This window comes from Cylas formicarius, unplaced genomic scaffold (genome assembly GCF_029955315.1).
Source record: "Cylas formicarius isolate icCylForm1 unplaced genomic scaffold, icCylForm1.1 PGA_scaffold_5__7_contigs__length_24384050, whole genome shotgun sequence".
Classification (NCBI taxonomy): domain Eukaryota; kingdom Metazoa; phylum Arthropoda; class Insecta; order Coleoptera; family Brentidae; genus Cylas; species Cylas formicarius.
The window spans coordinates 19,616,009-19,641,111 of NW_026844341.1; the positions used below are offsets into that span (position 1 = coordinate 19,616,009).

Consider the following 25,103-nt stretch of genomic DNA (forward strand, 5'->3'; position numbering starts at 1 on the left):
TGAGTACACAAAATCACAGCAGGTGGGGGATGATCTTGTAATCCCTTTATAAATACAACTTTTCTGATGGCAAATAGATTTAAGAGTATATATTTTTTTAATAAAATAATTTAAAGTACTTTGTGTGATTAATAAGTTATAACTTATAAGTCAGTCAGTAAATAAAGTAAGAAACAATCTCGTTCTTGCCCACACGTGTGTGGTTGCTTTTTTCTAAATTTTGATCTTACAACTCCATTTTGAAGAATGGGCCACCATAGGAATTAATGGTTTGGGTGTAAGTTCCGCGTAGCATTAATTGATATTGAACGTTTAGCTGATAACGATTTTTCACCATCAACCGTTCAAGTACAAATAATCTAGGTAAAGTTTCTCGTGATAAAGTACAAGTTCTTTGTAATTCATCATACAAACAATAATTACCTGACTAACGTAGTTGATTTTCATATACTTCAAATTTTGCTTGAGTTTCATTGATCACTTACGATCGTAACCAATATCGATAAGCTGTAGTGGAAAATGATTTAATTCAGAAATCAATTATCCCATATGAGATTAATTAATTAGGCAATATGTGGTAGGAAATCAATTGATTGAATAGTAATAATTACACTAGCTAAATTTAATTTAATTTAGTATATAAACTACTAACTTGAAGGAGAGTTCTATGTTAATTGATTGTATATGATCAATCCCACAATCAAGAGTTAAGTTGATAAGTTTAATCATTCAAGTAACAATTAGCTGACCATTTGAGTTGAATTTACTATGTATAGTGCAAGTTCTGTGAAAGGTTGATTGATCATAACTAAGTTCAATTACTATTGTAGATGGAACATGATTTAATCAAGCAAGAATTTAGCAGTAAGGTATTACTGTGGTTGAAAATCAATAATTCACGCTAAACGCTAGTAAACTACTTATCTAATCATGAGAGTTGATTTTACTACATTGCAAGTTTTGAGGTTATTGATTAGCTGTGATCGTTCCCAATATAGAGGGCTCAGTTGATATGTTGTTGCGAATATAAAATGATATAATCGCAAAATCATTTATTCATGTAAAGATAAAAATGGATTAGTTCTTCCGCAAGGAACTTATTAGTTGACCAATCAATTAAAAAAAATCAACTTAATACGTGTCGAATGGTGCTCGAATTGCGTTGATCAGCAAATTAATTGATATCGGTGCGATTACGCGGTACGTGGTACGGGAAGAAGGGTTTTTTTCTCATCGATATTCAGGCGGACCGCCTCTGTCAGATAAAGCCCGATAATCCCATTCTAATCCCTTTAGTTCCATTAGTGTTCGTATCTTGATGGCTGACGCGGCTTCGCAGGACAATAAATACCAATCTGTGGGAGGTCCGGAACCGGAGTAATCCGATGTCGTGAATACAAATTTAATTGCTTTCTTCGACTGTTTGATCGGGCGTTTTCGCACGAAGCGAATCTAGAAGAAGGTCGTCGCTGTCATCAAATTATCCTCACCTCATTCGATAAAACCGAACAACACACCGACTAAGTTATATTCGACGTCGGCTTGCGTATGAATCAATTTTACAATGATTGTTCCATGCGGGCGAATCCTTTAGCCCCCCTCCCCACCGCCATCGCCACAGCCAACTTCGAAGCGCCGATTTTCAGTTTCAGACCGGCGGCTGAAAAGTCACTCTCACCTAATTGACGCAACCGTTTGAGGCAAGAAACGATGATGAGCGCGAAAATCGTCGAAACGTTGTGCCTGTTGTTCCTAGCGGTGGGGCGGGGGTGCGATGCGGGGGAACTCGTCGTGAGGGTGGAGGGAGGGCCCCTCGTAGCGGAGCTGATAGCCGCGGAAACGGGACACGCGTTCAGGGGACCGGTGAGTTTGAGTTAATTAATTAATAATTTCGATTAATTAATTGATTTTTTTTTTCTAATAAAATGAAATACAAATAAGTAAATTAAACGTAGCTTTTTATTTTGAAAAGAAACCACTTCGAAGTTTCTTGTAACAAAGGGAGACATTTTTATTCTATCGTGCTCCAGCGGACCACTATGGAACTTTCGCAAAATCGATGTAACTTTTTTGTGCATGCACCCTGTATAAAGTTTTGCACAAATATTAGCGATTTCAAATGATATTTTTTCAAATATCTCGCGCACCCTGTATAATAGTCGAAACCTGAAACTCCCTCTCGACATAATTTTCGAGACTATTTCATAGTTTGTTATTAACGGCAAATAATTAAGCCAATTTTCAGGATCTTTTTGTTTTTTACCCATAATCGACACACCCTGTACATAATCCAAAAAATTCCCAAAGTAAAAGTTATAGCCCTAGATGTCCCACGTTTCTCTGTATATGATTTTTTTTAATAGGATAAACAGTTTTCGAAAAAAGACTTGTTTTCTGAAACCATGCAGTACGCCGTAATATTCAATGACATCGCGAAAACCGTAAATACAAAAATTGTAGCTCTCGATGTGCCCTCTAACAGTGTTTAAACCAATTGTCCATATTTTTCACGAATTTTGATTTACGGTTAATAATTTATTACAGAAAAAAACAATTTTCATGGACTTTTAGATTTTTGTTCGCAATTGACAAACCCTGTACATAGTCGAAAAAATACCTGAAATAAGAGTTGCAGTCTTTGACATTCCGCGTTTTACGGTTTTGCAGATCGGTTTAATAGTTTTCCAGATATGAATTTTTTTAAACAGCCCAAAAAAAATTGTAAAAAATATTTGGCGATGCCCAATTGCACCTAGCTTTTATAATTTGCATGCAAGGGTGTACTTCTACCAACGTGCGCAATGTGAAGTCAATTGCTGCAAGTTCCGGGCACTTGCTGCGTTTTTCAGCATAACACGTTATATCTCGAACACCCTGTACAAAATTTTCAGATTTTCGGTAATACCAGCGCACCCTGTATATTTTCAGAAAATTGTCAAGAATATGGGCGTCAATATTCCGCGTCTTCTCGTTCAAGAATTTTTTGGATCCGATGAACGATTTTCGAGAAATAGTCACTTTTTGGTTTTTGAAAAAAAATTAGTTTTGGAATTTTAAAAAATACTTCCTATTAACCGATCAATTTCAATATGTTTCGTCACGGGCTCAGGCTCTATACTATCGCAAAATTTCAAATCGATAGATTCAAATTTCGAACACAAAAAAGAGTCAAAAATCGAAAAAAAAATGGACGCCAAGGTCCGATCGCGGTCATTTTTACATATATTGTACGAATCGTGCACGGTAAAAAAAGAGTCAAATTTCAACCCCTTACCGTAATCCATTTGAAAGTTATGGCCATAAGTGGGCTCGGTCTACAGAGAACGGACAGACAAAAAAATTTTTTTTTCTGCCCGAATTCGTTATGTACCAATGGCGGTCCCCTAGGACTAACCGTTGCCCAGATCTGGAGTTTAGTGAGGAGCGTATGCTTTGGAAAATAATCGATTTTTACAAAGTAACAAGGCAGGATAAGTTAGTAGCGCGTAGCGCCAAGCAGCTTTTTATTTTCAAAAAGAAGCCGTATTGCGGTTTCTTGTCGGAAAGAGACGCATTGTTTTTCTATCGTACTCCTGCGGACCACTATGGAACTTTCGCAAAATCGATGTAATTTTATTGTGCCTGCATCCTGTATAATGTGTCTTTCACATCTCGTCGAACTTGAAAGTTACGGCAAACTTTGGAATAACAAAAATTTGTATAAATAATAGCGATTTCCATAGACTTTTTTTTAAAATATTTCGCGCACCCTGTATGACAGACGAAGCCTGAAACTCTCTTTCCATCCAAGTTGTGATACTGTTTAAACCAAATAATTCCATGTTTTATTATTTTTTTAACCATGTTCGATAGACGAAAACAGTAAATACAAAAATTATAGCTCCTGATGCGGCCTTCATTGCTGTATAAACCAAATACAAATATTTTTCACGAATTTTGATTTACGGCTAATAATATAATGACGAAAGGAACAATTTTCACAGTCTTTTAGATTTTGATCGATAATTGAAAACCCCTGAATATAATAAACAAGTGCCAAAATTAAAAGTTATCGTGCTGGATCTTGCGCACTTTTTGGTTCGATAATGTTTCAGATTTAGAGAAAATAATTTTCTTTTGAAAGCCAAAATCTCTCCAAAATGTTTTCAAATCTCTTTAAAAAATACTTGTCGATATTGAATGGGGCCCAGTTTCATCATCTTAAATGTAAGTGTGGACTTCTATCTCTTTGCCAAATTTGAAGTCGGTAATTACAAATTTAGGGCACCTATTACGTTTTCTAATATTGCACGGAATATCGCGAACACCCTGTACAGTAGGTGAAAACTTTAAATACAAAAGTTTTTGTTGTGTAAAAAAAGCTGATATCTGAAACACAGTCCTTTAGTTATCGCCAATTTTCAATAATGGGGGTCCCATTTTTCAGAATTTAATTTAATTCCGAAAAGGACAATTTTCAGTTTCTTTTAGCTTTTTGTCTAGAATTGAACAACCGTGAATATAATAGAAAAATAGTTTTGGAGAAAGCAATTTTTTTCTGGAAGCCAGAAAAAAATTCAAAATGTTTAAAAAAAATACTTCGCGAGATTTAAATGAACCCTGTTTCAACAGTATATCTTGAACACCCTGTATAACAGGTGAATATCTTAAATACCAATGATTTAGCTGTTTATGCGGGCTATATCGTCATGTAGAAGAAACTGACAACTTAAGCACAGTCTTTAAAAATTATTAAAAATTATCAAGAATACGACTTTATAGAGCGGTATCTTCTTTTCGTTGAAGAATTTTGTCGATCTTGTAAACGGTTTCCTAGAAGTGTTTTTTTGTCTTGGACCTCCGCAAACGCGATTTTTAATTTTTTTAAAAATACATCCCGACCTCCCAGCCCCTCCAATTTGAATAGGTTTCGTAAGGGAGGTAAGCTCTATACGTATGCAAAATATCAATTCGATAGATTCAAATTTCGAAAACCTATCGTGTTCCATAGCGATGTCCAAGAAGCTGTCAAAAATCGCAAAAAGATGGCCGCCGAGGTTCGATCGCGGAAATTCTTAGATATCTCGTGTACCCCACAGGCTGCTAAAAAGGAGCGAAATTTTAAATGCCTAGTCAATAAAATTTATTAGCTTATTTTTTTATACAGGGTGTTTTTCAAAAGAGTCTGATATTTCACAGTGATTTAAAAAAAATCGTATAAACATCGGTCCGCTTTTCATGTATAGGGTGTTCGCCATTCAAAGAAATTATGGTCGGGGTCCTTTTCAATAATTGATTTTACTAAGAAATAGTCAAAAACTAATTTTAGGTAGAAAACAACATACCATTATTTCCACAGATGCCTTTGGTAATAATTTAAGAGATGTATAATGAATTTGACTACATAAATTATAGTAATATTTGGAAGGAAAGAAGGAAAGACGGTCAAAAATTTAAAAACAAAAAAATTTTAGATGCAAAACAACATTAACAAAAATTTAGCCGGTTCATGGCAGACTAAAATAAGGCATCTTCCACCCAACCATTTTTGGACCCAGCATGGAGAATTATTATGCGTTTTCACACGATCCTTTTTATACTGTGTAGTGAATGTCGAACAACATTCCGTCTAAATAGACCATTGGAGTATTTTGCTCTCGAAATTGTTTAATTGTATTTAAATAATCCGCCCTGCATTTCGAAATTCTTTGATATTCCATTGGCACTTCAGTTTACTAATTGCTTGGAACTGAAAATCCGTTTTCTTCAAAAAAGTACGCAACGACTCTTTGGCACAACTAATTTTTAAGGCTGTCAGTATTTGTCTTACAGAGTATTGTTTACAAATCGAAGAAGTATGTAGACGACACAAAAATGCTAGAAGAAGAATGTTGTTACTCGACAGGCACATAAGACAAAAATGATTATTTTCAAACTTAACTGTAAGATAAATAGAGACAGGTATTTATCTTTTCCCTGAAAACAGCATCGCAGGGTCAAAGTTCGAGAATCAAGAATGATATTAAAATAAACGCTTCTATTTATAGAAAATTATTTCTAGAAATATTCATTCATTCGTTGATTCAGAATAAACATTTCTGGGATGGTTTTACCACGGCACTGCGAACGTCTGAGGTTAAGGGTACTGTAAAATACTTTAAACGTCAAAGCAACAAATGCACTATATTTTTGATCGTATTATACCTCCACCGAGCTATTCATGCTGCCAATAAAGTTGGAATAACGATGATGATCTCCAACATCCGAAACGGATAAGGAATGAGAAGAAGAAAAAAGACAATATCCTAGAAATTTACCTTCCTGTCCATTTTTCTTTAAAAGGCTGATTCCAGTGTTCCCAATAGATAAATAAACAAATTTCCTAGCTTTAAAACGTTTACCAAAAATACTTCAAAATTATTAGGGTTTAGGAGTTAAAATGAAACATTAATGAAGTTAGCCAAACATGTAAATAATAATAATGTTAACGGTAACGCTTATTTGAAACTAAACGTATAAAAACCACATTCAAATGAAACGAGGCATCAGTTAACTTAAACCGAAAATTAATTTAAGCCTTAAGCACGAGTTAACTAAACGGATAAAATTATATTCCAAACATTTCTCGCAAGTCGAAACGCGTAATTTATAAACTACATTATAGAAAATGCAAAGTGTAAATAAATAAATTTAAAAATTTCAAGAGAAGAATTTTGTATTTATAATTTGTTGCGACTGCGACGTTATAAACGAACATCCGCAAAATAATTAAATTATGTAATAATTAATAAAAAATATTAAATTATTGCACAATTTTTAATTAAATTGAAAATGAAACAAAACGTTTTATATCTATACAGAGTGTGCGCATCAATTTGCAAACAGTTGTTTCTTAAAGCGCTATCGTTTATTCTAGTACTGCATTTATTACACTGTATACTAGAACTGCGGTGGCTTTTACTTGATGAAAATCCATTTAACAAAATGAATAAGAACTAAAAGTTCAGATTTTCACGAAATTATATATTATGACATGACAATTGTTTCGACAACACCGTGTCTTTATCAAATCAATATCAAAAATTTAAATCTAATTGATCCCTAAGCAGTACATTTCAAAAATTTAATTTTCTACTTTTTGTGCCTCTATGTAAAATATCAAAATTATCGTCAAAAATATATTTTTCTGTGTTTAGGTGTGTAGCATAATTAGAATCTAGACTATTGCTTTTAAACCCTCTTTTATGTTCGTTAATGCGTTTCTTGAAGGATCTACCTGTTTGTCCAATATAAATTTTAGGACAAGATCCGCATTTCAACCTGTAGACGCCTGATTTTGGACATTTCGTTTTATTGTTATTTAAACATTTTCCTACTGTGTTGTTAGTCCTGAAAGCTATTTTTAAACCACATTTTGACAAATGTTTTGAAACTTTTTTACTGGGTACTCCTATATAAATAATAGAGTTTACTCTTGTCTGGATTTGTTTTTTATTTATAATTTTACCTATAATGGACGGATTGTAGCCGCTGTTCAGTGTAATTTCTTTAATGATATGAAGTTATTTGTTGTAATTTTCTGTTGAGAGTGTCGCAACAGCTCCAGCAGTTAAACTATCAACAAAATTAATTAAAATGTTTTAAAGTTCCACACATATTTTAAACCAAAATTTGCAATAAAAAATTCTTTTAAATTAATCAACAAAATTAAAGATATCAAAATCCTTTCTAACGCAACACTATTGCCTTTTGATGTACAAAACTTATTTCCGAGTATTCCACCTACCGATGTGATAGATTTTGCAGATTTCACCCTCACTCGGAAACAGGTTAACCCATTACATTAACTCATTACGCAACCGTATAAAATTCACTATCGAGATTGAACAGGATAACTAATTTTTTAGACTTAACTATTACGAAAACGCAAAACAAATATAGATTTTTTCCATTTACCATAAATCTTCGCACACAGACACAGTTATATATAACAGCTCAAATCACCCTTATACACACAAAATGCCTACATCTCACTTTTTTATACACAGACTTCTTAATACGCCACCCTCAACAGAAAATTACAACAAAGAACTTAATATCATTAAACAAATTGCACTGAACAACAAAATTATAAATAAAAAACAAATCCAGACAACAGTATAAAATTTATATTGGACAAACAGGTAGATCCTTCAAGAAACGCATAAAACATAAAAGAGCGTTTAAAAACAATAGCCTAGATTTTAATTATGTTACACACATAAACACAGAAAAACACATTTCTGACGACAATTGCGATATTTTATACCACCACAAAAAGTAGAAAATTAAATTTATTGGAAGCCATGGAGATTAACAAAATGAGATAGATAGATATTTATTTCGCTTTTCGATACTACATGTAACACATATATGGGTATATTAAGCACGTTATATCACATTAAAATACAGTATTTAAACAATACATTTAAAAAAAATCATCAACTAAGTAGAGACACCTATCAGTTAAAAAGGTCTTAATTCTTTTCTTAAACACAGATAAACTATCAGTTCGAAGCATTTATTGAAATTTAAAACTCTGTTATATACTTTCAAGCCAAAATACCTTGGGTTTTGTTGCCCGATATGCAGTCTAGTCCAGTGGCTAGACCCCAATAGATTATACCGTAACCTATCACTGATTGGAACAGCCCGTAGTACACCAGCCTTAAAACGTCAATGGATACCGTATCTCGAATATTTTGGATTAAGTATGAGCAGGAGCTTAATGTTGTCGATGTGATGATACCATGTAAGTTTGTTGTCAATGTGCAGACCGAGAAACTTAGTAGCCTCCACGTTTTCTATAGAACGTCCCTCTAATTGGAGAAGAATACTGGAATCAACGCGAGTATTTTTTGTGACTATTTCCATAGCTATTGACTTAGATTTATTTAATTGTAGTCCGTTATCGCGACACCATTCAATCACCCTCGTGACCTTTGGTTCTGCGGCCCCTTTTAAATTAGCTCTGTTTTTATCTGTAACTAAAATGCTTGTGTCATCTGCATACAGTACAAATAATGCATCTGTATTATCCTGAGGAAGGTCGTTAATAAAACAATTAAAGAGGAGCGGTGATAGGCAGGATCCTTTCAGGAGACATTCAAATGTATTGCTTAACGATCAATTACAACATTAATTAAGGTTTTATTGTCATTTTTCGGTATATATAGTAGCAGGTAGTTTGTAAATAAATATTACATTCGATAAAGACACGATGTTGTCGAAACAATTGTCATGTGAATATATATAATTTCGTGAAAATCTGAACTTTTAGTTTTTATTTACCCTGTATACCATGTTTTTATTTTACGTGAAAGACTAGCATTTTCGAACACCGTACACCTACGGGATATTTGCTGCCGTCAAGCCCCCGTGGAAGACTCTTTCTGGGCGCTTCATTAATTCGACAAGCATCGGTAAAATCAATTTATTGTTTGCCATATGGGACACTCGCCGGCTTATCTTATCGGCGGTAGTATAATAAAAATAATTTATCATTCATAAACGCGTGGATTGTGACGGAACGGTATCTATGCGGAGGAATCCTGTCCCCCTATTTTTTCCAACCCCAATTTGAACGTGCGGATTTTAAAACAGATATCGTCCAATCCCGACTTTAATTATCGCGTCCCCGGTTTTCCACGAAAATCCCAATTAGAACTCGTTTCCGCTGAAAAACAGACCTTTGTCGACGTTAATTGGGTCAAAAGGTTTCTCTGTTTCCGAAGAAAGAAAGAAACTACTAATTGGCGATCGAATTTTTTTTTACTTTTATTTATTTAACTTCTACGAATCGACTACGTTAACGGCTCAGGCTTCTATTCCAACTGTTCCACGTCTCCGACCGATTGAAACACCGTGAAATATGAGAACGAACCCCTGACAACCTGAAATTTCAAAAAAACACAAACCAAAGTAAGTGGGCCGTAGTACGTCACACATATACGAGATCATTAACCTTTGTAATTATTTAGAATTGAAATCTTCGCTTGCAGTATCCTCTTTTGTTTACCCTTATTTGAACAATAGTGACTACGAAATGTCAAAAACACACGATCACAGACCACAAGGAAGAAATGATTTGAAATGAAACGAATTTTGAGAAATGGGGGAAAATCAAAAGCCTCCATTGCAATACCAACGTAAGATTAAGGTAAACCGTAATAATATTGTGGTCCACAAAGAAAAAGCACTCGTCTATGTATCGAACCGAATGATTGAAAGTAGGCACATTTCATATTACTTTTTAAACCGGAACTTACCCCGAGCAGGGTGGACAACGCGAGCGGAGTAAACTTGCCGATCGACAGATACAGAGGACGCTGCATCCGCGTCATCGTCAAAACCATCGATTTTTTGAACCTCCGACTGCTGCCGAACCAATTGGCCGAGTAGAGGGCGCTCGTGATCGACTCGCTCTGAAAATAAAAACCTACGGCGTGAAAGCCACGGTGCTATGCTACGCTCACCGCTCTGGTGATTTGGTTACCGAACCAGCAGTAAATAGAAAACTGTATCAGGACGGCGCAGAAATACTCGAGCTGAGAGAAAAAGTTGGGCGACGTCATCGGCACCTTAAAAAAAAAATTAGTAGTGAAAAATTGCGCAAGGGGACACTACCCTAGCGGCGACGTAAAGGCATGACGCGAATATCAACAACGAAGCGATCGTCTGAGCCAACGTGACAAACGTGAAGATCTCTTCGACGTCGTTACGCACGCTGCGAAAAAAAAATTGTCACCCAGCGCATCCGCCGGAATTTCGACCACTTACTCCAACAGCGTCATCAGGTGCTTCGTGCAGTGCGTTAGCTCGTTGTACATGGTGTTCTCGAGGTCAGGGTGCCACTCGTCTTTGAAGATTTCAAAACTGGTGCGCATCCCGAGCGCGTCCAAGCACCGCCTTCTGATATTGATTATCGCTTCTCCCAAAATGTCCAGCTGCGTTTTTAGAAGATGAAGCGAACCGACGAATAACATATCCGACGCTGAAACTCCCGAGGTCGCACGTAAAATCCCCTAGTGCGCAGCACTTACTAGCGATGTACCAAGCGAATATGTCGAGGCAGATGTCCATGTACGTCAGCGAGTAGTAACACCCCGTCACGGTGCTCATGTCGAACGGATAGTAATAGTAATATGGAAGGAGAGACTCGCAGGTGACGTTTGCGATAAACTGATCGTCGACAGCGTTCTTGCGGACGATCAGATACGTGCTGATGTGAGCCGATATGCCAACGAAACTATATAGCACGAATATGAACGAAGAAATAAAAATTGACAGGTACCTTTCTCGTCTCATCTTCGAACCGGGTTGGAAGTTACCTGAAACGCATTACTTTTTAATAAATGCGCCCCTCTAGATAGGCAACACACGCAACGACGAACGGTTAAGGTGTTCGACGAGGCGCCGCCGCCCCTCAAAGCCGCTAATAGTGTCAATTTTCAATACATTCTCGCTTACATATTTTCCCTATCGGGAGCATCGAAAATGAATTCGAATGGCGAGGCTGAACGCTAGCTAAGCGGGAAATCATGTGATTTTTGAATTCTCTTTATGTAAACGGGTGTTTTAAATAATTTTATTGTTTTTTCTTACATGGAATTGTGGTTCTGGTTACAGTAGACGCCGTTTCTTGGTTATCCAATTTGTTAAGGATGTTTCTATTTCAAAAATCACCTGCTTTAATTAAATTATATTGAAGGAAATTCTGTAAGTGTGTAGTAGCTTATCTTTAACGTCCCATTATAATTAAATATAAATTCCCCTCTAGTTTATACAGACTCCTTTATAGCATTTTGCGAATTACGCAACCCAAATGACAAAAGCGCCGGAGTCAGCACCATCTCGTGCTGAAGGCTCGAAGCATAAAATTTACGCTCCTAGTTTCGACACTGCTAACTAGAGCGCGCTGTAATTTGGTAAATTGGTTCTTCACGTTTCTGTTCTCCTGATCCAAGATTTCAGAAATGAAGTCGAACGGCGGAGTCGGCGGACGAGCGCGGCTCGTGGAAAGGTAGCTGAACCCCATAGACGCCGGTATTGAATGAAGGTTGTTTTGCAAATTCATCTCTTAATTACAAAAAAGATAGAACTAGTTTTCTCGGAACTAAGTCAGCTTTGTTTTTGTCATCGTTGCCGTTGTTTTGCTAATTTATTTTTATCCTTAATTATGTTTCCGCGCTTTGCTAAAAATTTATTTAATAAAGAAGAACCAAATAGACTATTGTTTGGTTTCTCTGTGCAAAAACTTTCAATACTAAATTCCAAGTATCGAAAGGTATTTCCTAAGTGTGGAAGAAATTTATAAATGTGTTAGTTGCAAAAAGCCCCTTGAATGTAAAAAGAATCCAATGCTATTAGGCACAACCCAACTTTGAGATAAAACTCCAACCTATTCCATACGCCAGCGCCATCTCTTAAAGGAGAGTAATAGTTCCATAAAATTCAGAGTTCGTTTGTCTACCACCATCTAGAGGCCGCCAAATTTAGACCGGTTTTAATGATTTCCATTCATCGTGCTCCTTCTGGCGTTTATGTTCTCCTGTTCGCAGAGAAGTAAGACGTATGCGAAGGCCCGACGAGCGCGAAAAGTTCACCAAATGAAGTTTTTGAGGTTATGATAACGGATTTGTAATGTCTATATTATAGAAAATGGCCGTTTCATATAATTATTTATAGTAATAGTAATATATTTTTTCTATTGAGGGGTGCTAGTGTGAAGAGCGGCTTGTTGGGAAATTCAAAATTCCAGTGCGCGGTCTATATACGTGCATTCCTAAAAACGTACCTAAGGTCTTATAGTAAAATTCCCGATTTTGAAGTTTCCTCTGGATTAACTCGATCTGTTTCCGCTTCAAAATTAATATTGAGAGTTTCAGAAGTCCAACTACGTGGGTGAACATCATTCCGATTTGGCTGACGAGCATTTGGGTGTCCCCGAAAGCCTCTCTAAATGTTATTAGCTCGCATATCATGAAAATTATAGCCAAAAGGAACAGGCACGATTTGTACAGGGCATAGACGATTCTTAAAATCTGAAAGATGAATATTTAAGGGATTTTCAAAGGTTAGAAAATTATTTACCTGCAATTGAAAATTCATATTTATTGAAATTAAATTGGGGGTATTAAGGTCTGTTTGGTTATTATAGGTGCTCTCAGCTGTAAGGATAGTAAGTAAAATACGCAAACAATACAGCAAAATTTTGATTTTTTCCTGTGCGAGTAAAGAAGCTAGATTTTGGAAGTCTGCTTCAGGAACTACGCAAGATTGCACTACTGCAATATTTTAATGGACATGCATTTTGTTGATAAACGATAAAGCACAATACTGGAGTGATGAAAATAAGAAAAGGGTGTTGGACGTAAAATGATAAGTTAGATGATCTGTGAAGGTGTGTGTGTATAGTCCCAACCATAAATGAAATACGGGCTTGCGAACATGCTCAATTAATGTAGCAGCAGTGTGCGCTACTTATTTATTTATTATATTTTAAATCAAAATTACAATCTTTGGATAGGACGCAATGGACACATCTAGTGGCCACCTCGAAGTCCAGATCTTACCCCACTGGACATTTTTTTTTTGGGTGACAATTAAAGATATGGTATATAAAAAAAGATGCACTACAGTAAATGAACTACAAAGGTGTATTAGAGAAGCTGTAGTCTAACTAAATAACACTCATTTGGTTTAAATACTATAAATCATATAAAGGTTGTTTATACAATGTGCATTATTCAAAATAGCGGACATGTTGAAAACTTACTGTACATTTTCTATTTTGTTTAACATTAGTTTTTACTTTAATTGTGCAGTTACTGTTGTCTATTGCTTTTACTGGTTACTGTTACTTGTTTTAAAATTTTAAACTTCTATCATAATTATACATATTTTACATTATTGACGATATAAAAAATGACGTTTTAATTTCCTAAACCAATAGATCTCTGTATTACCTTACATGCAAAAAAGACTCATTGCAAAAATCCTTAAAATTAATTAAAAAATAAGAATGATATGCTTTTTTAAAATAATTAATTGTCAGTATTTCGGTAACCATTAATTAGATTTAAGGAATATATATACCAAATTATAGGTATTTTGACCCGCCTTGTGAAAAATATCAAAAACATGGGCGTCTCATTAAAAAAAAAATATTTATTGAAGTTGAAATTTAAGACACCCTGAATAATTTAAAATACCAAGTCATTGCAGACCGTTAGAATGAAGTCTTATAAAATGCATTACTGCCCTCCATTGAAGACCAACAACACAAAATTCGAATAAGTAGTTTTTATAAAAGTTACCTTTATTTTTGGAATGGATTCTAAAAATATCAAAATATTTAGGGTGTTCCGTTTAAAATTTTAAAACTAATGTCCGTCCAGCATATATGTATAAGATTTAATTTGTTATTTTTTTTAAATCAATAGTTCCTGAGAAAAGGTAAGGCGACTAATAAAGTGCCCACCCCGTCATTTACAATAATCGCTTTAAAAAGGGGATAGTTGCGGTGGCGGCGCCTGTCGGCTAATAGCTGAACTGCGCGCACTATCCGGTCGATAGTTGAACGAAAATCAATAACCTTACCTTTTTTTCTGGTTAAATATGCTCGCACTAGATTAGTTCAAATGCGATTCTAATTAACCCTCGTTTAATTTATTGTTTACGTCAAAATAATTTTCAATCGGTGTTCGTTCGCCCGGTCCAAATAAAAAAATTCGCAAGGAATTTCGGCAAAAGGTCGATGGCTCCTCTATGGCGTGTCGCCATTTTGACTCGGGCGAATTTCGTTACCTAATCAACATGGACGACCACGCTGACGAACGGGTAAAACGCATCGGAAAACAAAATCGATGCGAGGTTTGAAAAAACCTTCTCACTGCTCGCTTATTTTCATCGAGAAAGAAAAAAATAAGAAGTGTCCAATAACAAACGATAATATAAAAAGAAAACGAGAGAGGTAGAGATTTTTTGAGAGACTTTTTATTATTTATATTTAAGAGTATAATGGAAAAAAAAATATCTTCAATTATTATTAATTAGTATTAATTATTAAATTAGTTATAAAGGTGCTTCGATTGAACATGTTCGAAAAAACCAGCGCCCCCACCGCGAACTATATGACGACAAAAAGCCTATGGTGTGAAACAAAGTCCAAATTTATTGTACAAAAATATTATTACTAAATTTTCATTTAAAAACTATTACAAAGTAAATACAAAATTCGGGGCGCCTGAGGACGGGGGCGGCGCGCCCCGCCCCGTCACGCGCGCCCCTGTGTGTTATATGTGTATGGGTTTCCATCACGCAATACTCAATGGAAGAAGATTCAATGTTAAAAACTCGCGTCCACCTTGGTTTTAACCTACAAACTTACTATGAACAAACATGCTCAATGCGCACGATAGGAGAACGTTTTTTTTAATTTAATTTTTTTTTTTGAAAAATTTCGCACACACCCTTAATAAGAAAAAATCGGCCCTGCACAACATCGATCTTTTTTGCACACTACGCTCTACTACACCGGCGTCTAGTAAGGCTGGTGCCTTTGGCCGCCTCCTCGCGCGCCCCTGCCTCGACCGCCACCCCTTTGTGTCGCCCCATAGCCTCCTCCGTAACCCGAATCCATTCCATAACCGCCCCCATATCCGCCGCCATAGTAATCGTACCCGCCATAGCCGTTATCATAGTTTCCGTAGCCGCCATAATCGTTCCAGCCCTGGTTCCAACCACCCTGGCCGCCCCAGCCACCCTGCAAAACACAAACGAACAATTAATTAGCAGTCCTCGTTAAGACAGAAAAATTATTCTTTTACCTGGCCCCCGCCGCGTCCTCCACGACCACCGCCGCGGCCCCAACCCCCGCGACCCATCATGTTGTTTGGTTGCGTAGCAGCTTTTTTCACGTCCACCTCCTTGTCCTTGATGGTCTGTTTCGGTTTCTTTAGGAGTTCCCTCACGATAGTGTCGTTATCAAATGTGATAAAACAGAAGCCTTTGCGTTGATTCTTCGTTTTGTCAAACGGCATCTCAACTTGGGTAATATTGCCGAATTGCGAGAAATAGTTTTTGATATCATCGTCGGTCAGTTCAGGCGTGATGCCGCCGACGAAAATTTTGCCGGGTTTGGCCTTGGCCTTTTTCACGTCGATTTGTTTGTTGTTAATTTGGTGCTCTTTTACCTGGAGCACGCTCTCCACGATTTCCGGACTATTGAAAACGACGAACGCGAAGCCTTTCGACTTACCGGTCTGCGGGTTCATCTTTAGCGTCACGCTTACGATTTGGCCATACTGGCCGAAGTACTCTTGGATCTGTTGTTCCGTCGTTTCGAGGGTCAGACCGCCTACGAACAGTTTTTTGTCTTCGTCAAGCCCCGGTTTCGCACCGGTGCCCCCGTTCTGCGCGTTTTGGCTTTGATCCATTGTGTTTTTGTCAAGATTTTGCCGTAAAAACACCGAACTTTAACACGAGGACGAATTGTCGACTGGCGTCAGCGTCACTAAAAGCGTAGAACGCGTGCGAGTGAGCGAGACTGACTTTTCCGGTGGCTTGGGTAGTGCCGTCTCTGTCGGTTTGCCCGCGTTTTTGCTACGTGGAAAGGACGAGACCCTTTCCTGTGCAAATCAGGTAAGCGAAAGGCCGAAAGGATACACCACCAACTGCTTTATGCCTTTTTGGACACTTAACTGCGCGGAATTGCGACTGGAAATGACTCGGTTTTGGAAAGATGCCGGCGTTGTAAGGACGCGACCTGTAATCCGGGTATCATTACCGACCGTTTAATGGGTTTGTGTCTCGGCTAGGCGCAGGATCGTACCAAGGACGATTTGATTTCGATTGAAATTAACAATTTACATATTTTCAGTTCATCGAAACTAAAACTTAAATAAAGCAATGGAGATTATCACTAAACTTATTCTTTCTTGAAAAAACTTATACATTTTCCCATCTATTGTTTCGTATTGTTTTTCCAAGCGAGCTATAAACTCGAAGCAGATTTTATTTACTGTTTTTGTCCGCGTCTAGGACAAAAATAAACCGCGGATCGCCAAGTGTGAAAAATCGATCTATTTTTAAGGCCGGCACGTGCCTAAAATGTCGCACACCCCAAAACGTATGGAAGCCTGATATGAGGCGTCGGATTTAGCGGCGCGGAATCGGCGTCCGCCGACGTCGCGCTGTCCGTCGCCGCCCCCACCCATTTTTCGCCGAAGCGCAAAACTTAAATTTTAAACCCCTATCCAGTGATCCAAATTGTACAACCGGAAATGCGTCAGTGATCGAAACCCATTGGGTGCTTTAAAGGTTTTCGTTTGTTGTACGTTGTACGTTGCTAGATCACCCAGCTGATTTGAAAATTGAAGAATTCCGCAATAAAGCTTAAAAAAAAAAACAATAATCAAAATCGGAAAGTAAGAACAAGAAGAAACACTAGAAAAATGGACACTAATTACCCTGGAATGCTACACAATCGAATTCTGCTCTAAATTACGTTAAAACATTTTCAATGAAATAAAAAATATATAACCAGAGAGAGGTAAAATAGGCTCTATTGTTCTGGAGTTTGTTCGTGATCAATACGTGGTTACTTCAGGAAGCCTAAATAAAAAAAAATAATTTTACGTGATTTGACCAATTACAGTCTCTCTTCTCGGGCGTTTCTAGCATTACTCGGGCCATCTTCAGAAGCCAATATCAACAGAATAACAAAAAAGGAGCATAGGATCGAGCCGTAACGACGCCGGTTGTCTTTTGGGACACACTGTACATTGTGCGGCGGGGTGCGGAAAAGGGGGGGATCTATTTGCGACGACCCACGCTTATTGATCTATTTTGGGCGGGTCACGTGTCACGTGTGGGGAAAATTCGTTCATACCCTGTCGCGATATGCGGCCCTGGTACGAGGCGTCGATTTTCGCGGTTCGAAACTGACCGACGCGGCCGTCGGCGCCGCGACGCCGAATTTCGCGATCGATATTGGCGACGCGCGCCCCGCCCCGCCCTTTTCTAGGGGGGAAGCAAAAAAGATTCGCCAATGCGAAAAAAAAAATGATACTGTTACTAATTTTATTTATCAATACGGGTTAAATGGTGAAAAATCGAAAACACATTTTTAATCATTTCTTCTAAATTTGGATTCCTTTATTAATCCTGTTGAGGTTTGCTATTTAGGTAATTTTATGACGTCACTGAATTGAATATTTTCAGGAAATTGTATATAGTCACATGACAATTATTTCGACAACACCGCGTCTTCATCAAATGTCTTTTGATAAATGTAATTTGATAAAGACACGGTGTTGTCGAAACACTATAATTTCGTGAAAATCTGAACTTTTAGTTCTTATTTATTTTAAATTATTTAAGTTTAAACAAGATAATTTCTTTTGAGGGCACCTTGATTGTTGAGGCCCCTTTTACATTTTATTTACCCTAGAAATAAAGCTATGATTTTTGAAACATTCTGAATTCTTATCGACTTCTCATCTGACCGTTGTAAAATGACCCCAAGAACCAACAAAGTATTATTATCAATATATGGAATGGAGTATTTTCTTTGTCAAGTCAGTCAAGAATTTGATTGCTTTTTTTTCCGTTATAAGGCACTTGAAAAATAACAATACGCATATGTGTTGTGTAATATTTAATTATTTTATACACATCTTCTAACATTTACTTAGGAACATTTTATATACATATTTAAGAACTACATTTAATGTTTCAAATAGTCGGTCATTTTCTTTTGAATTTTTTTAGTATGCCATTAAGCATTTCGTACTTTGACTTGTATTTTTACCATTTCTTCGAGAGGGGCATCTTCCCCATGATACATAAAATATTTCTGTAGCAGCTTAACTGAATATAGGGCTTGTTGAATGGTTGGCGGTCGTCCCTGACTAACTTCTTCATCTTCTTTTTTCTCTTGGTACTCTTCCTCACACTTTCTTGTAAACGTAAGTGTTGTTTGAAACTGCTTTATCCACCCGCTTAGTGGCTGATCATCTTCCAAGTCCTGTTCGCATTCTGTCTCGGTAATAAGTCCTGCATGACGCTAGGAGTGTTGAATTGTTTCTGCGGTCACCTCTTTCCAAGCTTTACTTATACTGCTGGTTTTGGCCACGTCTTCTCTAGCCAATGGTTCAGCAAACTGAATCATTTTTTCTTTGCACTTTCAAATCGTGGATGCAGTCCGTATCGACGTCCCACATCACTTTTCTTTCCTTTCCGTTCTATCTCCCGAATTAAAGCAACTTTATCATCTACGCGATAAAGGCATTAACATAATCGTTTATTACGAGAAAAACACTTAGGACGACCAGGTTCTCGGTAATTAGATTATTATTATTATTATTATTATTATTATTATTATTATTATTCTGAGAAGGTAAGAGACTCTATTAATTACAAGTCGGCCTACATTCCTTACTTTGTTACCTGACGTGTCCTTTTTTCTTTCGGTGTAGAGAGTGAGGAATTCGTTATACAGAGTGGATTAATACATAGCTTTGTATGGAGGCCCAATAGTACAACAAATTTTGCGCGTAATACAGAGTTTTCACTGTACTTTAAAAAATGTTTTCTTCTTTGAGCGATGATATTTACGAGGTATGCGGCACCTACCTTCCAAAACTTTACCACTTTACCACTATTATAATTCGGAAATCCTCGTAAATTTCGCAAAAAGAAAAACGCAACTTACCAAGGCGACGTCCTTCGGCAACTGTTGCAAGCCCACGAAAAACAAGAACTTTTCCGAGGCTGTAAAAAAATTCTGGGGATAGCCCCGCGTCGAGCTCCGTTTTCGTACTTCGACGTTCATTTTCTGCCGTCAAATGGGCAAATATTAGAGGTCTATTGGTTTTTAATGGCTTTTTTTATGTACTCAACCCCCCCGGGTAAATGTTTTATATGGGCCGTTAAGAAACGCGTGGGCATAAAAAATGCACGATATCAATCGTCTTCATTATTTAATAAATTTCAATTAAGACCAAATTGCCGTGGAAAAATGACCAAAAATCGGAGTGATTTTTGCGTCTCGTCATCGTGGTACACCGGGTATCAAATTCGCAGCTGTCGCTAACGCACGAGCCCCCTGTCATCGTTTGATACGAGCTGTTGTGTCTGGGGCTGCCATTGTATACATTTTCGATCTAAATTTACGCATATGCGACGCTCGTACGTCAGCTATATGTGTATTTATAGAGGGTGTCCGCCAGTGGCGTAGACAAATACATAACTCGTGTCCTAGGTGAAACAGAGAGTTCATTATATCTTTCAAAAGGTAAAATTTCACTGGATTGACGTTGGACTTGGAGTTTCATAGGTTTCGTGCCGAAAATTTTGTAACATTCAGGTCTGGTCATGTCATTATGTCTTGCAAACTAGTAAGTTCGGCCTTAATTTATGAAACTGTGTATTCTTTGAAGGCGTCGGCGATCAAGGAGTGTTAAACAGCTGCAGACCTCATCATAACGAAACGATGTGATACATTTGATTTGAAAAGAAAGAAAAAAAAGCACCTCACATGTAAGATTTAGAAGCAAGCAAATGAGCACTGTGCGATGAAGTCGATCCAAAATTGACGTTGATGTTTTCGCAAAAGAACGAACAAAGTCGAAGGTCATATCATTATATTTTGCAAAATGCTGTGTTAATTTATGGAATTGTGGTGTGGGGGATGATAACACTAATTATGATATAAATAAGAACTAAAAGTTGAGATTTTCACGAAATTATATATTTTGACATGACAATTGTTTCGAAACAAACTTTTAGTTCTTATTTATTTTGATAAATGGATTTTCATCAAGTAAAAGCCGGCTCAGTTCAATAGATGCGTTCAGCTTAATTAGTAAAGCTTGGAAAGAGGTGACAGCAGAAACAATTCTACACTCCTATCGTCATGCAGGACTTATTACCGAGACAGGATGCGAACAGGACTTGGAAGATGATCAGTCACTAAGCGAGTAGATAAAACAGTTTCAAACAACAATTGCGTTTACAAGTGAGGAGTCGCAAGATTTTATGGTGATAGATCAGGATTTGCCTACAACAGCAGACTTGACAGAGGAAGCAAGGAAGCGTGAGGAAGAGCACCAAGAGGAAGAAAAAGATGAAGAAGTTGATATGGGACCACCACCAACCATTCAACAAGCCCTATATTCAGTTAAGCTGCTAGAGAATTTTTTTATGTATCATAGGTAGAATTTACTGATCAGTTTTTTTCCTAAAAAACTTCAAGAGACCCTTGCAAAGGAATACGTAAGAAACCGGTTGTTTTTCCCGGATAAAAAAAAACTATTGCCCCGCCCATGTGCCCCTCACGTGCGGCGCGTACGGAAAAAAATATACCAGCTCCAACCTCTGGTCTCCTGACGCGTGGCGTCCACTTTTCCGCATGTGGGGGTGACGGAAAAAACTCCAATCGAGACTTACCTCGTTCGGGTTTCGGGAGGGTAACCCCAGGCCTACGAACGTCGAACACAATTTGACCGCAATGAAAAATTCATCCGGGTAATCGACTACGAATAAGAGAAAGCTGCAATCTCGAAACCTTTCTGCATTTACGAAAATCCGTACCTGTCATTTTTGTCCACGGTCAAAGTCACCCTGTCTAGGTACTTCCACGATATCGGTGCAATTTGCATTTTCTTGGATTGAATAGCGGAGATATTGTTTGTATAATGACCCTGTTTTATTGGGGGGTAATTATAGGGGACCGGGTAACAATTAAAACGATGCCGTTCCGTCTAAGGTTCAATTAAAACCTGCATCTTTCATTTGGGAACCATCAGTTTGTTTATTCTCACACAACTCGCTTAGAGTGTGACTATTTCAGATTCTCTGGAAACTGGAGGTATTAATGACGATTGAAAAATCTGCTATTGCAAAAAACATTAAACCAGCAGATATCAAATTAAAATCTTTCTTGGTCTAACAGTAGTTCCAAAAATGATTTTTTCTACTCCCGTCCGTAAAATACCTAATTACACACCGATCTAGGGTGCGGGAAGCGTCAATTTACCACGTCAGTTTCGTTTCCCACGGATCCGAGCCACTTCGGACATTTCCGGGATTTTACCGCAAGTGTTTGGGAGCAATCAGATGTTTTCGGAGATATGTATTTCCCACGCTTTGAATTTTATCAATTGTGACGGTCATGTCATTGAACGTATTCGTGTTGTTTTGCGAAAATGTACCCAAAAAGTAACGGTCGTAGAAAAAGTATAGTATGCAACACGTTCGATAAACTTTTTAAGTCACTCGTTAATTAAACACTCGCTCCGCTCGTGTCAAATAGACTCGTGAATCAAGTGCCGTTTACCGCACTTGTTGCATAATATACTATTTATCCATAAAAACGGAGAAAACGAATGTAACACCACTTTTTCTACTCGATTTCCACTCAAAATGGGATTTTTTTTTTCAATTTATTAGAACGGATCAGACTAGGTAATATCAACTTATAGCCGATCACAATCCAGTCTAAATTTGATTCTAACTGACCTAATGGATCTCTAAGAAGAAAAAATTAAAGTTACCTGGTGTCAAAGTAATTATTAATTATATTTTTATATCCTTGTTAAAAATTGAGCATGTTCTGGATCACCAAGGATACTTTTCACAAATTTTGAGAATAAAAGGGTAGTACGTATGTTAGCAACATTTATTTTATATGAAATCTCAACCCCCCAAGAATTCTGCCTACAAGCCTCTCTTTACCGCTAAAACATTTTTCAGGTACTCGGCTTTACTAATACATACTTACTGATCTCTATCGACAACGAGACCTTTTTTCCCAACCACCAAAAGAGGGGCTCCGCTAGAACCAGGTTGGATGACGATCAACGAGTATGTTCTACCGACCTCAGCGTTCCATAGTCCGAAAAACTCAATTTCCTTGCCTCCAGGTGACCTGGGTGGAGGAACAGCACTCGAAGCAACGCCAAAAACGAGATTTTACCACAGTCGATCAGTCGGACGTCCCACAGCAAAGATCCAAACGTCTAAATCGACCTAGAAGATGGACCAATGTGGACAAAACGTTCAACGACGAGCTGTGGAGCAGTCAGTGGTACTTGGTAAGCTATCCCCGCGCTGTTTCTCGCTCTGGGTACCGACCTACGGGTTGTAGAAAGACACCAGAACAAGATTGGACTTGCCTAAATTGGATCTGAACGTGTTGCCGGTATACAGGGCCGGTATCTCCGGTAAAGGGGTGAGAATCAGCATCTTGGACGACGGCATCGAGTACACCCACGAAGATCTACGAGCGAATTATGTAAGAGGCCTAAATTTTGCTTTTAGCGCGAGCCCAACAGTCGTTTTGCAGGATCCGTTGATAAGCTACGACTGCAACGAAGGCGACAACGATCCTCTGCCAAGATATGAAGCGAGCAACTCCAACAGCCACGGCACCAGGTGCGCAGGCGAAGTCGCCATGGCGGCCAACAACAAGAAGTGCGGCGTAGGGATCGCTTTCGACGCGAAAATAGGCGGAGTCAAGATGTTGGACGGCCTGGTCACTGACAGGATCGAAGGAACAGCTCTTTCTTACGCACAGCATCTGGTAGACATCTACAGCGCGTCGTGGGGCCCCAACGACGACGGCAAAACCGTAGACGGTCCCGGGAGATTAGCGAGGGAGGCCATAGAGCGAGGAATCAGAGAAGTACGGTGGTCTTACAGGCCATGGTAGAAATGAAATGGTTTTTTTCTAGGGTAGAAGCGGTAGAGGCTCCATTTACGTGTGGGCTAGCGGTAACGGAGGCAATAAACACGACAACTGCAACTGCGACGGGTACTTGGCTAGTATCTACACCATCTCCATAGGCAGCGCCTCTCAGAAAGGGGCATTTCCTTGGTACGGGGAGGCTTGCGCCTCAACGCTGGCGGTCACTTACTCTTCGGGGGCTTACAAGGACCAGATGATAGTAAGTACGTTTTGGAACGGCTTTTTATCGATTTGACGTAATCGATTTTCAGGCGACTACCGACTTGAACAACGAGTGTACTATCAAGCACACGGGGACATCCGCTTCTGCACCCTTGGCTGCTGGTATTATTGCTCTTGCTCTGGAGGTCAAGTAAGTACTCCTTACTGGTGACGTTCGAAGCGAAACGTTAACGTTGCAGTCCGTCGTTGACTTGGAGGGATGTCCAGCATCTGATCGTCTGGACTTCTGAGTTAGCTCCGGTTGCTGACAATCCAGGATGGAAAAAGAACGCCGCAGGTCTTTGGTTTAGTACTAAATTTGGATTCGGACTCATGAATGCCGCTGGTCTGGTTTCGGCGGCAGTCAATTGGACGACGGTGCCACCCAAGGCTAGTTGCTCAGTGGAGATCGAAAGGTGGGCGGTTGGAGAGGTCAAAGAGTGCACTTTAAAGGAGTTTTTTTTCAGAAGCGAGAATAGAACGATATCGTACAATCGACCCGTTGCGATTTATATCGAAACCTCCGCCTGTAAAGGTACCGACGCGGAAGTGTGGTTCCTCGAGCATGTAGAGCTTAGAACGACCATTAGCTATTCGATCAGGGGAGCGTTGCAAGTGGCTTTGACCTCGCCGGCTGGCACTACAGTGGAGTTACTTACGCCGAGACAGTACGACATTAGTACCAGGGGGTTTACCAATTGGACGTTTATGTCCGTAATGACTTGGGGTGAACTAGCGGCTGGACTTTGGACCCTACTTGTTACAGACTCCGTAATGTAACCATATCGTAACGATAGTGTCGTGCTCTTTTATTTAAAATTTTTGCAGATCGGCCCAGAAGATAACGTCGGCGAAATAGGTCGAACCATCCTTATCCTCCACGGTACCAAAGAACCACCGGCACACATGTACAACGGACCCAGAGATTACAATCTCAACTACAATAGAATCCACAATAGGGTGGGCGACGCGTTCAAGACGAAATTTTACGACAATATTTACGAGAATTATCTAAAATAAAATGTATAGTAATCAATAAACGGCAAAATTGATAACCCCTTACAACGGCTGAGTACGGCGCTGGTCTCGGGCCGCCATCTGCATGTGTTTCGAGCGATTTAGAAATTCGGGC

General features: G+C 38.4%; 3 protein-coding genes and 1 long non-coding RNA gene across 6 annotated transcripts; 2 read left to right on the plus strand and 2 right to left on the minus strand.

The window, feature by feature from the left end:
* The first annotated feature begins 1,710 nt into the window (after positions 1 to 1,710).
* On the plus strand, positions 1,711 to 25,023 carry LOC132702426 (neuroendocrine convertase 1-like). Its single transcript, XM_060671019.1, has 10 exons — positions 1,711 to 1,863; positions 22,777 to 22,887; positions 22,947 to 23,117; positions 23,171 to 23,317; positions 23,369 to 23,707; positions 23,757 to 23,969; positions 24,022 to 24,122; positions 24,172 to 24,387; positions 24,439 to 24,742; positions 24,800 to 25,023. Exons 1-10 carry the CDS (start codon positions 1,711 to 1,713, stop codon positions 24,989 to 24,991), a joined length of 1,947 nt encoding a protein of 648 aa, XP_060527002.1. The 3' UTR covers positions 24,992 to 25,023.
* LOC132701959 (odorant receptor 2a-like) lies at positions 9,670 to 21,670 on the minus strand. Of its 3 annotated transcripts, none has more exons than XM_060670317.1 (10): positions 21,616 to 21,670; positions 21,472 to 21,557; positions 12,815 to 13,061; positions 11,312 to 11,348; positions 11,061 to 11,266; positions 10,798 to 11,011; positions 10,645 to 10,744; positions 10,494 to 10,598; positions 10,287 to 10,442; positions 9,670 to 9,911 (listed from the first exon to the last, which is right to left on the minus strand). In XM_060670317.1, the coding sequence occupies exons 1-10, from the start codon at positions 21,620 to 21,622 to the stop codon at positions 9,843 to 9,845; spliced, it is 1,227 nt and encodes a 408-aa protein (XP_060526300.1). In that variant the 5' UTR covers positions 21,623 to 21,670; the 3' UTR covers positions 9,670 to 9,842. The 3 variants fall into 3 exon arrangements, with proteins under 3 accessions (XP_060526300.1, XP_060526301.1, XP_060526299.1); XM_060670318.1 differs by having other exon boundaries at positions 9,671 to 9,911; positions 11,061 to 11,239; XM_060670316.1 differs by having other exon boundaries at positions 9,671 to 9,911; positions 11,061 to 11,348.
* Positions 12,796 to 13,809, plus strand: LOC132701961 (uncharacterized). Its single transcript, XR_009618839.1, has 3 exons — positions 12,796 to 12,810; positions 12,906 to 13,093; positions 13,178 to 13,809. It is a non-coding gene; the product is annotated as an uncharacterized LOC132701961 (long non-coding RNA).
* LOC132701960 (RNA-binding protein squid-like) lies at positions 14,994 to 16,793 on the minus strand. Its single transcript, XM_060670319.1, has 2 exons — positions 15,849 to 16,793; positions 14,994 to 15,784 (listed from the first exon to the last, which is right to left on the minus strand). Exons 1-2 carry the CDS (start codon positions 16,455 to 16,457, stop codon positions 15,563 to 15,565), a joined length of 831 nt encoding a protein of 276 aa, XP_060526302.1. The 5' UTR covers positions 16,458 to 16,793; the 3' UTR covers positions 14,994 to 15,562.
* Positions 25,024 to 25,103: the final 80 nt, after the last annotated feature.

Bases quoted from the DNA above. Each gene is read 5' to 3' on its own strand.
- LOC132701960 (XM_060670319.1), bottom strand. From the start codon at position 16,457: ATGGATCAAAGCCAAAACGCGCAGAACGGGGGCACCGGTGCGAAACCG. The intron at 15,785-15,848 runs GTAAAAGAATAA...TGTGTTTTGCAG, and splicing joins GAGGACGCGGCGGGGGCCAG to GGTGGCTGGGGCGGCCAGGG.
- LOC132701959 (XM_060670316.1), bottom strand. The intron at 11,349-12,814 runs GTACGTTTTTAG...AATGCGTTTCAG, and splicing joins ATTTTACTATAAGACCTTAG to GTAACTTCCAACCCGGTTCG. The intron at 10,443-10,493 runs GTGAGCGTAGCA...TTTTATTTTCAG, and splicing joins GTAACCAAATCACCAGAGCG to AGCGAGTCGATCACGAGCGC.
- LOC132702426 (XM_060671019.1), top strand. From the start codon at position 1,711: ATGATGAGCGCGAAAATCGTCGAAACGTTGTGCCTGTTGTTCCTAGCG. The intron at 23,708-23,756 runs GTACGGTGGTCT...GTTTTTTTCTAG, and splicing joins TAGAGCGAGGAATCAGAGAA to GGTAGAAGCGGTAGAGGCTC. The intron at 24,743-24,799 runs GTAATGTAACCA...AAATTTTTGCAG, and splicing joins CCCTACTTGTTACAGACTCC to ATCGGCCCAGAAGATAACGT.